Source organism: Meleagris gallopavo, chromosome 2 (assembly GCF_000146605.3).
Source record: "Meleagris gallopavo isolate NT-WF06-2002-E0010 breed Aviagen turkey brand Nicholas breeding stock chromosome 2, Turkey_5.1, whole genome shotgun sequence".
In the NCBI taxonomy this organism is placed as follows: Eukaryota; Metazoa; Chordata; class Aves; order Galliformes; family Phasianidae; genus Meleagris; species Meleagris gallopavo.
In genome coordinates, this window is record NC_015012.2 from 92856108 (window position 1) to 92871830 (window position 15723).

The following is a 15723-nucleotide window of genomic DNA, read 5'->3' on the forward strand; positions in this document are numbered from 1 at the left end:
CGCTGTGAGGAGCAGGGGCCGCTGCGGAGCGAGTGCTTGTTCCCCGGGTTTCCCGTTCCGTGCAGCTGGGAGTAAGGCGTGCGGGGCGGGACGGGTCCGAGAGAGCCTTCGGATGGAAGAATTGGAGTGTGGTTCCGCTGCTTGCTGTCTTGCCCTCATTTGTTTGCTTAGCACCAGCGCAGCTGTCACACGTGGATTTGCGCCGTGTATATTGTTCTGCTGACAGCATCTCTCCTCCGGTCCTTGCTACCCAACCTGGAAATTAAAACACGGGGAAAGTGATATTCCGTCAGGCATCTCCTGCAGCCTGTAAGTTCAGAAGACCTTCTACGTCTTGCTTGCACTTTTGCCCAAATGTTTGAGTTAATATTGGTCAAACAGAAGTCCTTAATTACATCCTTGTGACTGGAGTCTGCCTGGCAGTGGGGATCACGATGGAGCCTGGTGATGGGGACCGAACTGTGTGCACTGCTAAAGGATGGGGAGGGGAGGGAAAGGGGGGGAGAGAGCTTTGGTTCTTCATTCAGAAACTGAATGGAACAACGCTGAGAAAGGAGGAACTGCTGCGCTGCGTGTGTGACATTGTGGAGAAGGTCATGTTCCATTTCAGGCTGAGACAGGAGTGACTCACTGTAATTATGCCACCAAAAGATCAGTAATCCACTCCAACTTTTTTGGTTCTTAGGGAAGAACACATTCTACGCAGTACTTTTTTTAGCCTCTTACCTGCTTTGTGTTTCTACAGTGATCAGGAGTGAAGGGAAAGTACTGGATCATGTCGGAGTTCTGGCTGATTTCTGCCCCAGGAGATAAAACAAACCTGCAGGCATGGGAGAGAATGAACACGGTGACATCCAAATCCAACCTGTCCAGCAACAGCAAATTCCATATTCCAGACTTAAAGGTAAATGAGGAGAGGGTTTGGGTATGGGTGACAAAACATCCCCAGCCAAGACTGAGGATTTCTAGGATAAACGTGACATTTATCATTTCAGAGAGCTGAAAAAGATTGCGACTGGGGGTGAGCTGTGTTCAGTCTACTGAAAACTGATTGGGGAGAGACAAGAATCATTTTGCTTGAAGATGACTTTCATGTGGGAAGGATACATGTGTAAGGAGTGAAGTGACCGATTAAATAGAATGCACTGCATCTGCTGTACCATTTGCTTCCAATCACAAAAATCACACAGCATTGTACATCTCGAATTGCTAATGCATAGGGAGCAGCTCAGTATCTAGAAGTATTTCAGTGAGACCACTGACAGAGCAGACAGTTTTATATAATGCATATTACTTTGTAGGAAATGGATGTGCGTATATTCAGCTGTATTACTGGCTGTATAGCCTCATATCAGTAAGAACATTTATTTGTGACTTTTTTTTTTAATATATCTTTGCCTTCTTTAATCCGTCTTTCATAAGATCTGCACTTAATTTTTATTTCATTTGCATCTATGAGAAGTCTAAATATGCTTCACTGAAGTCAGTGGAGCTGCAACAGATGCAGAACTTGGTTCCTTGGGGAGCTGCCATCACCCATCTCTTACAAAGCTACACATGGTGCAGCCAGGGTCTGGCTTTAGTCCACGAAGATTGTTAAGTTATGGCTTGAGTAACTGTTCCAGTTACTTAAGGATGCAAGTGAAAGGGGAGCATGGCCTTTTCTCAAGTGAAAACATGCTGAAGTAGCACATGGATGCTGCAGGCTGCACATGCTACTTTTTACACATGCACCTGAGATTGCTGTGATTTTACCATCTGTGTGCCACCAGCACTGGTGTGAGTCCATTAACATAGGGGGAAACGAAGTACTGACATCATCTGATCATACAGCAGTTCTCTGTGTTCTGCTAATTGTTCTATGCAAGACTTGTTTCTTCTCCTGTACTCCTTCAGCCTGACCCTTCGTAATGTTGAGCTGGCAACGTCACAAGAAGAGGTTTGGCAATATATTTCAATACCATAAACATAGAACTATGACTGTGACAGAGTCATGCAAAAAGCAGATGTTGGTCTTAGGAGAATGCAGAGACCCTCTTTTGAGTACACTCTGCTTCCCTTGGTTCTTTTAGTACATTAGTTTTGTTTTGTATGTATGCTGTGTGCATTTCTACTCATTGTTTTGTTAGCTAAAAGTCTGTGCTACTCAATGATTCAGGAATGAAAACAGGAAGGAAGACATTGATGTTTGATCTTGAGACATCATATACACTTTTTCCTTTATTGGAAAAGGCTTTTTGTGCCTGGGTCTTGAGAAAAGGAATTGCTTTATTATCCACTGACTGAATAATGTTCTGCAGAGCTGTTGAATTCACAAATCACAGTCCCTAACACTGCTGACAGAAGCCTTGGAGACGTGCATCTCTCACCTGCTTCTCATCTTTTGTACAGGTGGGGACACTGGATGCTCTTGTTGGTCTGTCAGATGAGTTGGGAAAACTTGATACCTTTGCTGAAAGGTAAAATAGGTCTTATTTACTACCTACAAATGAGGAACAGACATTGTTTTTATGGGATGTTGTGTCCTTGGATTCACCTCAGAGTTGGTTTAATCCAGACTACAACTGCACTGAAGTGGATGGGTTTGTGTTGTGGTTTAATCCTTGTGCCAGTTGTCACAAGATCATCACAAGGAAGGGGCCATTCCTTAAAACCTGGCTGAATGGAGCCAGTGGCAGTTCTGTCTGAACAATGATGCCCGAGTGGCTGTTTTCAAGGAAAGCTGTTCTCAAAGGGAAACAGTTGTGATGTTTTTGTATTCTTGAAGAACAACCTCCCCCTCCATCCAGAAACTCAAATTAATGAAGCAATATTTAGAGAATGTGAAGCCCTCTTCAGTTTTCTTTTTCCCAGAATATTTCCCTTGAGTTTTTTTAACCAAATATAGGAGTTGTAAGGAAATGTAAGGAATAAATTTCTCTGAATGAAGTTGGGTACTCTTCCTCTGCTAAACTCCTGGAAAGCCACAGTATTGACTGGCATTGTGTCAAACCCATTTATGCAGGGAGACTCATATGATCTCCTTGCTGATCTCTGCCAAGTTTGCCTTTTAGGCCAAGCTGACCTGGGTGGACAAAGGATAATAGTACAGAATGCTAAGGAAATGCCGGGTTTTAGGATACTTTATGGCACAAAGTAGTTTTTATTGATGAAACTTTTTTTTGCTTCGGAAGCAAACCTTGCATACAGCTGTGGCCAGGTCAGCTCTGGGGCTTTTTGCCTTTTCTCTCCTATTCAGGCCTAGTGAGGAGCTGCCTGTCTGAATATGCTTTGTGCTTTCAGAGATTGTTTGGTGGGTGTAAACACATATGGAGATCCTGATATAAGCTGTTCAAACCTACGTTAGGTAGTTTGCATAAAAGTAAGTCTGCCAGAATACGTTTCTCCCTAGCATAGTTTTCTGACTTTACTGGTACCACAGTGGGCTGAAATAGGATGATAACATTTGATCACTGGGTTGCACACAATGTTGATCTTTTTAGAATTGCTTTTTCAGAATATTTAGCAGCACGGAGCAGCTTAATACTAATGAATAAGACTGTCTCTATCGTGACTCTCCCTGTCTGGTAGGGAAACCTGCCCCACAGTCTTGGTAAACGTGTTCGTGCCTCTGATTCATACAGCAGATTGTTCATGCTGAAGTGAAAAGGGAATGGGAATAAATCTGGGATGAGACAGTGGCAATGCCATCTATCTATTCCAATGCAAAGTTGGAAAGCTACTTAGGGCAGCAGCAGCTAGCCAAGCAACTGAGAGATCTGAGTTTGAAGGATACAGGAATCATGCAGAAGTGATTTTTGCAAGGGCTTGGTTAATTCCCACTTCTGCAAAGCCTGCTGTGGCATCCATGTACGATCACTGAGGGGAGTTTTAGGTGACATGTTCCCACTACTACCTTTGTCTTAACTCACCAAGGTGGTACATGTTTCCTTGTTCAAGCTGAATGCCACTTCACTCCATTAATTGTCCTGTTAGTGAAAGCAGTGGCACTTACCGTGTGACACGATGTATGCACTGAGCAAAAGAGTCAGTGAGGTTTTTACACAGTGAGCTGTTGGGTATGGACTCCTCCTATTTGTCTTCTTTGTTTGTAAAACTAACTGATCAAAACGGATCAATGAGATTTAAAACTAAGGAAAACGTGCTTAAAAATAAGAAAAATAGATTAGAGGAGAGTAATAGCAAAGAATTATCAGGAGAAATGAATTGGAATTACAGTATCATTTTGTGTTAAATAAATGCCCAAGATTTGAGTATGTAATTGAGATTCAAGGGTTAAAATACCAAGCACTTGTACTTAGCCAAAGAAAACAGCATCTGGAGAGTTCAAGCCTGTTCAAATGACCTGAACATTTACATTCCTGCTCCTCTGAGGCAGCTACCTGCTGCACTGTTGCTAAATAAACAGGACTGCCAATAAAGGCAGCGCAAACCTGTCAGCACTGCCTCCTGCCAGGACAGCAGAGAAGGGGCAGGAGTTTGCAGGATCTATTGTTTCCATGTACTTTTATTATTTATTTACACAGGGAGGTGGAGTGTTTTTCCATGTCACTGTAGGGTAATGTGGTGCTCTCTAAAGCTGACGTTCCCATCCGTCACTCCTACTTGAGTATTCTCTGGATCCCATGTCTGCAGGGCGTTGTGCAGAGGCTGGAGATTGCAGGGTTCTGCTGCCTGCAGCTTTCTGTGTCCTTAGTGGGAGTGATGCTTAATATACAGTATTATCTAAAGAGTGTTTGACTTTTATTTTTTTTAATTTTTTTATTTTATTTGTAATTAAGTAATGTCATTGTAACACTTTCACAAGCAAAATCTGAAAGAGCACAAGAGTACATCCCAGTTACACCTGCAATCTCACCTCAGCCTGAGCGTGGGCAAAATGTGGAAAGACTCTTCGGTAAGGTTTGTTGTGACAGGAAAAGGGGAAATGGTTTCAAACTAAAACAGGGGATTTAGTCTGGATATAAGGAGAAAGATTTTACAACAAGGGCAGTGAGGCACTGGCACATGTTGCTCGAAGTGGTGATGGATACCCCATCACCCATCCCTGGAGGCACCCAAGGATGGGACTCTGAGAACCTGATGGAGCTGTAGGTGTCTCTATTCATTGTAGGGGAGTTTGACCAGCTGGCCTTCAAGGAGCCTTCCAACTCAGTATTAGGCTATGAAAATGCAGTTCTCCACCAGGACTCAGCTGGCCTGAGGTCCTTAAACATCTGCAGCCTGACAGTGAAAACAAGAACAGCCCTTAGAGGGCTGTAAATTGGGGTGAGATGGTGTAGATTCCTCCCAGGGTATGGTACAGCTGTATTTTGTACATCAAGCCTAGACTCTGAACTGTCTGGTGTCATAAAGAACAACTGTGAAGGTTTATTTAGCATCCCATGGAGCAGATCTTCAACCAGGGTTAGACTGGACTGTTCTGTGTGTAGCCTCGTGTCCCTCCATCACCTTCAGAATGTGCACACAAGTTTCTTGTCTTCTGGTTTCTGCAATGAAAGCCATGAAATACAGTGTGCAGAAGATGGAATCTGTATCTTTTGGGAGTCTTGAGCACTGGGGAGATGGTATTACCTATGTGTTTGCAGAGATCAGTGTATTTTAGTTCTGCTGTATGCCATAGGTTGTTTATTGCCATTTTAGTTGCAAATTTACCTGCTTTGCTTCAGAAGTGTTTTGTGTGGGTATCTCCATGTTTATCAGATCATTGTAGTATCTGTTTTATATTTCTGTGGTTTCTTTACTAATGAAGCTTCTCTTGTTAATTACACCCAAGCGTAATTAAGAAAATAGTCCAGTATATAGGAGAAGTTATGGAGGACTCCAAAGATAAAGTCCAGGAAAATCTTCTGGCCAATGGAGGTAGGTGCTGTGAATGTGGATATGTTAATGCATTGATGCTGCCTGTATTTACTTCAGAATGTGAGCATTCAGAATTGAAACACTCACCCATTAGAAAAGACAACCTCAGGAATATTTTCTAAGAGCACATCTAGCCACATTACATTTTTTCCAGAGTTAATAGAAACTCTATACAGTTCCAGGCTTTGCTTCCAGGACAATATTCAGTGTCTGGTACTGTTTTGTGGAAGAAATATTTCCAACATCAGAGCTGAGGAGTGAAGAGGAAACCAGGAGACATTCCTAAAATGACCTAGCACTTTTTTGTGGCCTCCACGGACTGGATCACTTCCAGGCAGCTAAATCATGTCCTGAAAGTCTGCATGGAATTGATTAGTGCTATATTAGTGTTTTCCTTTGCTTTTCTTGCTGCAGTGCTGGGACAGAGCCTGTGCTCTGGCAGCTGTGGATTTCTAACATCACAGGTGGATGCTGGGGGCAACAATTTAACTCCTAGAGAGCTATGAAGTCAGCTGGGAGCAGCAAGACCAGAAATACTGTTATAATCAGTATTGCAGTAACAATGAAAGCCTGAGGAGTTTCCTGCTGTGCTAGCTTGGCTGATGTACTTTCTTTGTTAGTGGAGCTGTGGTGCTGTTCTACAGCAGGTAGGCAGTGAGGTCTTGCAGGCCTGTGCAGTGTGAGATCTCCATTGCAAAAGGGCCTTGTCACTGCCCTGCCCCTATGCTGCTTCCTTAGAGGAGCCAGGCTGCACTCACAGGGTGATGCCAGAGGCTGCTGGGACGTGCACTGTTGTTCCCATTACAAATAACTTCTCTTTGGTTTCCCTTGTGACGCCCTGCTCTGACTAGCAGCTGTTGTATAGCAGAGGAGAAGAGCAGGCAGGGACACTTCTGACATCGTAAAGGATCACTGGAGCCCACTAGTTAGAACACAGAATATCCCAATTTGGGAGAGACCCACAAAAGTCATGAAGTCGAAACCCTGGTTCCACACATGACCACCCAAAATCAACCCCTGTTTCTGAGAGTGTCCAAATACTCCTTGAACTCTGGCTCTCAGGGCCGTGCCCACTGCCCTGGAAAGCCTGTTCCATGCCTGCTGCCCTCATATCTCTAACCCCCAGCTGCCCCTCCGCCCACCCCCCCCAAACACAGTTCCATGACAGAGAGCAGAGCTCAGCGCTGCCCTCAGCTCCCTGTGAGGAGCTGCAGCCACCATGAGGCCTTCCCTCAGCGCCTCTGCTCTGGGCTGAGCACACCGAGGGACCTCAGCCACTCCTTGCACACCTCAACCTCCAGGCTCTTCCCCATCTTCATAGGCTGGGGAGAAAATCCTTTTAGAAATGTCCTTTATGCATGAAATGACTGGCTTTTTATGTGTGCAACAACTGGCCAGGTACAATAATCCCACTTATTTATGTTACAGGGCAAAAGGATAAAATGAAATGTCTGAAAAGTATGTTGAGGGTTGCTGATTGCAGTGGTGCTACAAGCATGCATTTGGGTGTAGTAGTGCTAGAAACAAGTCGTGGTCTGGTTGTAGAGATACAGTGATCACGTTACGATGGATTTCTCAAGTAACAACCTCGTAGCTTGATCACAATATCCCTATGACTTGAGAAACAACAGGTTGAACTTATTTCTTTTGTTTCCTCTTTTTACACTCTTTTCCCTTCCTGTCAGCTCTGCATGTGTTGTAATAGAAGGATGTGGAAGTTTCTTGTATGTGCTACTAATTTCAGTCCTTTGGTCATCCAAAGGAGTCATATGTAACTAAGACTTTTTTAAGATTATTGATGGCATCTTTAAAAAAATTAATCGATTTTAATATATAAATACATATATTTAGGATTCCCCTGTTACAATCCAATATCATTCCTCATAAGCAGCAGCAACACTGAATTCTTCCTCCTTCCCTTTTTGGATAGAAAAAAGACCCTAAAACTGAAGGTCATGAAATCAGATTCAAAATTGTAAGACATGACTTCTTGCTGCAGAGTCCAATTTCAGGCTATTGGACCATGCTCACATGGACACTCAGCTTTTTGATTACAAATGTTTTAGCTCAGCTGTATGAATTCCTAACAGCAGTTTGGTCCACCAGCCAACTGAATTGTTGGCTGTGTCTAGCAATTGTCTGATTAGAGTTGTGGGAAGGGGAATTGCAAGCATCAGCAAATACAGCCCTTTCAGTTAAATGAAAATACCTTCTGCATGCTGGTGGGCAATAGCTGGAAGAGATGCCCCTCTCACAAAGAAAACTTGTATTTGTGTATACTGGGAATGTTATTATATCACAGCAGCAGGAAATGCTTTCTTGCTTATGACAGCATCAAAAATATGAAAAGTAAGTAAAGATTTTTTAAAAATGTTTGGACTGAATTCTGTTCCTTTGTAGTAAGGTGGGCTCAAAATGACTTTTGAAATTTGGTAAGTAGTGGAATAATGCCAGTCTTTATAATGAGCTCAAAACTGAAATGAACAGAAAGACAAAATGAGAAGCATAACAATTTTGAAGAATTAAGTATTTTGTAGGGGAGGTTTATATTGCTGCTTAGAGCTGGCTGAGTAGTGCAGCAGAGCTAAGAAGTGTTCAGCCTGTAGGATTTCTGGGCTGCTGAGGAGGAGGCATCTCTCCTAGGCAACAGCAAGAAGAAGCTGTGTAGAAGGGAAGGGAATTGGGAGCATGGCCAAGGAGTACACTTGTGGAATGGGCTGAAGGCTCACACTGTGCTTAACTGCTGAACAGCTGAGTTTTGCTGAGATTGAGGAATGTGAGAATAAAAGGGGCACAGGCAATTTCTGTAACTCTGCTTTGCCCTCGTTCCACATGCTTCCCGTGCTTCCTGGTCATGCATTGGCAGGAAGGGCTGAATCTGTGTGTTGAAAGTGAGGGAGAACATGGTCATGCTGGTGTTTTCTGCCTGCTGTTCAATATATCCTTAGATAAGAAATTGTTTTCCTCCTTTCATAAGACATTCCGTGCTTCGGAAATCTAATAGGGTAAACTGACTCTGATGTGGGGTGAGAGAAGCCCATGGAAAGGATAGTGCTTCCCTGGCAGGGTGTTTGATGTCACACGAGGCGGGGTGGTACCCTCAGCCCGGTGCTGTAGCAATTAAACAACTTTTCACATTCCTTCTCATGCATCTCTGTTCATACAGTGCTCCTCACACTGTGTGCAGCCCACAGGGAACTACGTTCAACCATCGCCTTGGGAATGGTTAACTCTGCACCAGGCAGTGAGGAGCACTGAGCAGCCCCACTTGTCCCTCCTTTCCTTAGCTCCCTGAGCTTGTTCTGCCCCGTTTCCCCATGGCAACTTCCCAAATATTCTCCATCTTACCTGTCTGGGAAGAAGCCCAGTGCAGCAAACACTAGTGTCTCTGTTTCAACTATTTTTTACTTTGGGGATGCTTAGATTGAGCGTTTGATTTGTGCAAATTTGATCTAGATCAAATTTTTATGACAATTCAGAGATGGGCCAACCAAAGCTCTACATAGGATACAGCTGGGGGCTGCCACCCCAGTCTTGAGCTTCCATCATGTCAGCTGTCTGCTTTAATGCATTTCTTTGTATTTCCAGTTGACCTGATTAGCTACTTGACCCGGTTTGAGTGGGACATGGCCAAATATCCCATAAAGCAGCCACTGAAGAATATATCAGAAGCATTAGCAAAGGTAAACTGTGCTCCATGTTGTCAGAAGATCTCAGAATTGGGAATCATGTCTTTTGGCAATTTTTGGTCTCTTTTGTTACAGCAGTCAATGAGAGTTCTGCCTGTGGTTTGGGCAGGAGCACGTTCAGAAACTCACTGTACTGCAGCAGTTGATTTATTTTAATTTCTACCGTAATAATACCAATAAATGTTTATATATCTGTATCCATATAGAGATATACAAGCCTATTCATTCCATAAATATATGGACCTTTATCAGATTTATTAGACTACACTGATAGATTCTACATTTTAGTCCCCTTCACTGTAATATTTTATTGTTTTTACTTACTGTATAATCATTCTCCACGTTGGGGTTTTCTTGTGAAATGGTTGTCTGACATTAAATCCAACACGTTGCAGGTTGGATGAAGTATTTACACTGGCAGCCTGTTCAGGAAGGAATGAACTGTTGTTCAATGTAGATAGCAAATGAAATACACAGTAACAGCTAACCAAGTCCTTCTTGCTGCAGAGAGCATCGCCCATAACTGAGCAGTTCAGTGGAGCCCAGAACTGAAGTGGGCTCCCTCTTGGCTATGTTCAGATGGTTTTAGGAGGGGCTGACAGCTATGTTATCTTTCTGCAGAGCAGAGGTAGGAGGAGGAAGGTGAGGATGACATCCCAAGCAATTTCTCATTTCACTTTTTTTGTTTTAGCAAGTTACTCAGATAGAAGCAGATCTAAAGACCCGATCAGCTGCATACAACAACATTAAAGGAAATTTGCAAAGCCTGGAGAAAAAAACTGTGTAAGTACAGCGTGTTCCTGTTGAGCTCTGGAATGTTGCATGGATGACGTGAGAGCAGTGCATGCCACATCTACTGCTGTGCAGTGAACTGTGTGTGCTGTGATGGGTGCAAACCTAGTGCCTGACTTTGGGGCACACTGAGCATCCAGAGATGAAGGGGAAGCCAAGGTGGAAACTGATGTGAGCAGCATGTCTTAAAATCAGCTCAGGGGAGACTGCAGTTCCTCATATGACTTTATTAGCAGTGGGAGGACAAAGTAGTGGTAAAGAGTCAAAACCAAATGCCAATATATTGCTCTGATGGGATTTTAGGGAGTAAAAAATTAGATCAGCTGCGTCAGCCAGTAGATTCCTTTGCAACACAGAGCTGTATCCTTTGGAAGCAGTGCAAATGCTTTTCAGAAAGCCAGTTTTACAATATTCCAGGCAAAAGCATTTCTTTTCCTTCTCTGCTGAGCCTCTCACCAGCATCCCACTTTCATTTCACTTTTGTTCTGTTCTGCTGGTCAGAGCAATACTTTCTCAGAGTTTCCAAAATATTTTCTCTACCACCTTCAATTGCTTACGATCTTTACCTATGTGCTGCTACCTGGAGTTGCAATAAAAATAAATAAATGGCCTTCCTAGAAGCGTAGCTGTGTCCTTTAGCCACCTCATTCTCTGTGTTTTTCAACTCTAGGATGCACTACTGTCAACCATATCTACAGCACGGTGTGCTGCTGCTGGATTCCTGCTAATGTCATTTTTTCTTTGTCTCATTTGCTTTAGGGGAAACTTGCTGACTCGGACCCTCGCAGACATCGTGCATAAAGAAGACTTTGTTCTGAATTCTGAGTACCTTATCACACTGCTAGTCGTGGTGCCAAAGTAAGGCGATGGTGTGCACACACTCACATGTGATGTTGAGTTTCAGACCTAAGTGTTGGATGCAGGCACTACTGCATCAGTTGGGGCAGCTGATCTGTGCTGTGTCTGGGGAGCAGGTGGATCCATTAGCAAAAGGAACAGACTGCTCCCAGCTCAGAGCAGGACAGAAGTAGGATGTAGGTGTGTAAATGTTACAGAACGGGTTCTCAAACAGCCTCCTGGTAGGAGTTAAGAAAAACCAACACGGCAGAACAGATTTGTACTGGAGCTGAGACAGTTTATAAAAGGAATCAGACCTGTCAAACTCACAAGGGCTCTGCTGGTCATGTATTAGTAAGTGCCTGCACATAGGATAATTGCTATCACTATCAATTGTGAAGGTACAAGGTATCCTTCCTTCTGAAAGCCTACACAAAACTTGTCCTCTTAGTACAACGCTATTCTAACATGCACACTCAGTACCATCACTTTTCTGTCTGAAAAACACGTTACAAAAATCTATTCTAGGTAAGTTTATTGAATTTATTACCAGCATCTTCTTTTGGGTTCCTGCTATAAACACGACTCACTTTGCAAACTTTCCCTTCCCTTGGCCCCATTCTCCCAGTGCTGCTACTTGCCATGTTCCCAGTGTTGCACCATGTCAGCACTGGACCATGAGACACTTCTGTGGAACTCCTGGAATACAGGACACACAGAAACCAGAAGCCTCAGTTTTTCCACCCCCAGCTTCCTGCTTCACACTTCCTCATCCCAAGACCCAAAGTGAGGGAGGACTGAGGATGATACAATGGGAAGCTAGTGTAGCTAGTGACTTAGGACAGGAAAGGACAGAAGAAGCTTTGCTGTCACAAAACCAGCACAAAGAGCTCCTACTCTAAGCAATTAGCTTCATTATTTTTATCAACACGTTCTCTTTCTGGTATATTGCATTTATATACTCTGTTTTCCTTTGTGTTGCTCAAAGATCAAGCTACGTACAGTGGCAGAAGACCTATGAATCCCTGTCTGATATGGTAGTGCCTCGCTCCACCAAGTAAGTGACATCCCAAATTAAAGTCCCTGCTGGCTGCAGATACATCTGCCATATCTGTCACTCAAATTGCTCAAGAATCAGTTGACTAATACGTAGGCTCTGTGTGTTAACATAATTGCCTAGTATCATTCTCACTTGAAATTGGAAATTATTCTGTTGAAGGCCTCAGTCTCTGTTTTTTTCCATACAATTAGCTTCTTGCTGCTCCCTTTTCCATTAAGTTAGTTCTTTCCACTTGCTGTGATCATATGAACAACAAAACAGGACTTTTGGTTGTTTTAGAAAGATAAAAGCTTGTTACAGTAATCCAGGCCTAATTCAGACATATAACCATGTACAACTTTATGAAAGCTCCTTTTAAAAAAATCACTATTTCTGCATCTTTAATTGTTTTCTGCGGTAAAATTTTTGCATTAGCATATTCCATATTAACATCTAGAGTGAAAAAAAATCCTTACTAGGAATTAAATATTCCTCTGCTCAGCTCAAGGCAGACAAGATGTCCAACCCAGGCTGTGAGAGGTGACTGTCTGACTGTCACATTATCTGAAATGGAGGAAGCAGAAAGCACAAAGGAAGAAAAGCTTTGTGCAATTGCCCGTCTTAAAAACACATGCATGGAACAAGCAGAGGAACATATTAGGAAGCAGAAAAAGTATGTGTGTAAGCAGGCTGTCTGCATCAGAGATACTGTGGTTGGTGCTATTAAAGCCTTTGGTCCCTATTTCAATCACATCTGTCTTGAAAAGTGAGGTATTGCTGTTTCATAAATGAAAAAAAGAACTGCAAAAGGGAAAGGAGAAGCGAGTGCGAGAGATTGGCCGTGTCAAATCACAGCAGGATTTTTCCCTCTCACAGAATGATTGCTGAGGATGCCGAGGGAGGACTCTTCACAGTCACCCTATTTAGAAAAGTGATGGATGACTTCAAGGCTAAAGCTAGAGAGAACAGGTAAGCAGTCATGCTTTGCAAGGAATCCAGCAACTGTTCTTCCTGCTCTCATGCGATAGGCAACAGGATGTTTGCTTTCTGGAGGTGACTTCAACTCCCACCCTGTAAATCCTTTAAAGGGCCAGCAGCTTCAAAACATCCCCATCTTGCTTCATCAGAGGCAAAGAAACGATTGTACATACTGCTTGGATTATGGCTTGTGAGAGCAAATGTCATTCAATTGTAGGTTCATGGTTCGAGAGTTTTATTTTGATGAGAAGGAACTGAAATGTGAAAAGGAAGAGCTGATGAAGCTAGCTTCTGATAAGAAACAGCAGTATGTAAGTAGTACAGCAAGTTGTTGGCCTCTATATTGACAGCCTTTGCTACCTGTGTGTAAGGATCTCACTTAGAAGAGGCTTTCTGATCCCAGTAGATGCCTGTGAGCTCCAACGAGCATTGAAAACTGAGGCATGGGATAGATAACTCCATTTGCCCAAGGTCACACAAGTTTCTGATCCACAAGGGGACAATAATGGCCTGCCTGAGAATTAACTCAGCAGCCCGTGATGCCTTCAATAGCATCAGCAATGGAGCCATGTCATGCAGCATAGGAGGAATCACAGCACTGTTACTTCTGTTCTCATAGGGCCCGTTGCTGCGCTGGCTGAAAGTGAACTTCAGTGAAGCGTTTGTGGCTTGGATTCATGTGAAAGCCTTGAGAGTTTTTGTTGAATCAGTCCTGAGGTATGTGGGTTCACATGCAGCGCTGGCAGATTCCTATCGAAGATAATAAGTACCAGCTCACTTTCTTCATGGGGGGGGGGACATCCCTTACAGAGAGTTCCAGGAGCTCACAGGAGATGGTACAGATGACTACAAAACAGGTGACATGTAAAGCTGATGAGATGCTTCTTTGGGGTCACTTAGAGGAAAAAGAATGGTGCTTAGTTCCCCTACGGCTTCAAAATAGAAGTGCTTTCAGAGAAGAAGGCAGCGCAGCACAACTGGGACCTTGCAATACATAAACTATCTACTAGGAAATGCACCAGGAGGTTGAAGAGGGAGAAGAGCAGGAAGGAAATGGAGTGACCTGTGGAAAACAGTGGGGTATTTTGCTGTGTTTGCAGGTATGGCCTTCCAGTGAACTTCCAAGCAATGTTGCTGCAACCAAATAGGAAGTCGGTAAAACGCCTGAGAGATGTCCTAAACGTGGTCTTCAAACATCTGGATGAAGTTGCAGCAGCAAGTATAATGGATGTATGTATTTGGACTACAGCTGCATGAACTGGAGCTTGTTCCAGTTTAGTCCAGGGGTTGGAGCAAACACCTCATCACACCTCACAGTGCGAGGATCCCTGGATACAGCTCTAATCCCTGGTGCTTATGGAAAGGATTAGTGTCAGGTAGGGTCAGGTCATCATGGAGAGTTGCAGAGTGTGATTACTGTTTCAGTAAGCATCTGCTCCTTACAGCTGCCGGCCTGAAATAGGTCTGCTCACTTCTGGCAGTTTCTCCAGGTAAGCTTCAAGCATTCAGCTCAATGCCAGCAACGGAACTGATGTAAAACAAATGCTAGGCCTCTAAGATCTCCTTACTCTGTAGAAGGCCGTCACTGACTAAACATGTCAGCCTAGGACTGCACCAGGCAGCAATACTTGTTTCCCCAGACCCTGATAAACCGAAAGGAGTTTACAACTGCCTGAAATCAGGCAAGCAGTAAGTTCGTGCATAAGCCAAGAAGAAAAAAGGAAATATCTATACTGGATTAGACAGCCTACCAAAAACACTGAGCAAACACCAGATTCTCTGAAAATTCTTTGTTGAGTGTAGCAAGTGCAAGATTCCATTCCACCTAAGTGAAGCAAGCAATCTGCTTTAGCTTGGAACAGCACAACACTTTTATTGATACTGAAGTCATGTTGTTTCCTTTTGCAGCCTGGCATGGACATCCCTGGTTTACAACTGAGTAATCAAGAATACTATCCTTACGTCTATTTCAAGATTGACCTCAGTCTTCTCGATGGCAGTTAAGAGGAACAAACCAACCATTTCATCTATTAATTTTCAAGACCCAAATGTTATAGTTTAAGAATCCTTAGCTGTTGAAATTCAAATTGAAATGCTGATGAATAAGATTTTCTTAACACTGTCAGTAATTTTTAAAGTGACTTCAAACTTCAAATCTTCAGATCATAGCATTATAAAAACATATTTCCGAGGCAGGTGGTACTATGGTAGTATTTATTATTTTTTGGTAAGTTACAAAGATGGAATCTCTATTGGACTTAAAATTAAACAATTTTGTGGCTGATTTTTGGTGTGGTGGCTAATGTTTCTACTAATTGTACAGTACTGATTTTGTAATAAAGTGAACTTCAACCAGGAAAAAAAAAAAGGACAGAGCATCAGAGCAAAGCCCAAAGGCTTTTGTTTGTTTCTTAAGAAGAAAGAGTTTCAAAGATTGACTGGGGAATGACTTGTGGTCCCAAGTCCTCACAAGTTCAGTTTTTGCCAAGACACATCAGTTAGAACACATTTGTTACAAGAGCTGGG

General features: G+C 43.1%; 1 protein-coding gene across 1 annotated transcript; it reads left to right on the plus strand.

The window, feature by feature from the left end:
- Positions 1-6: 6 nt before the first annotated feature.
- Positions 7-15565, plus strand: ATP6V1C2 (ATPase H+ transporting V1 subunit C2). Its single transcript, XM_010707916.2, has 13 exons — positions 7-309; positions 746-904; positions 2392-2459; positions 5777-5862; positions 9451-9545; positions 10243-10334; positions 11103-11201; positions 12169-12237; positions 13096-13188; positions 13415-13508; positions 13817-13914; positions 14298-14427; positions 15106-15565. Exons 2-13 carry the CDS (start codon positions 776-778, stop codon positions 15199-15201), a joined length of 1149 nt encoding a protein of 382 aa, XP_010706218.1. The 5' UTR covers positions 7-309; positions 746-775; the 3' UTR covers positions 15202-15565.
- Positions 15566-15723: the final 158 nt, after the last annotated feature.

Bases quoted from the DNA above. Each gene is read 5' to 3' on its own strand.
- ATP6V1C2 (XM_010707916.2), top strand. From the start codon at position 776: ATGTCGGAGTTCTGGCTGATTTCTGCCCCAGGAGATAAAACAAACCTG. The intron at 13,189-13,414 runs GTAAGCAGTCAT...ATTCAATTGTAG, and splicing joins GCTAAAGCTAGAGAGAACAG to GTTCATGGTTCGAGAGTTTT. The intron at 13,509-13,816 runs GTAAGTAGTACA...CTGTTCTCATAG, and splicing joins CTGATAAGAAACAGCAGTAT to GGCCCGTTGCTGCGCTGGCT.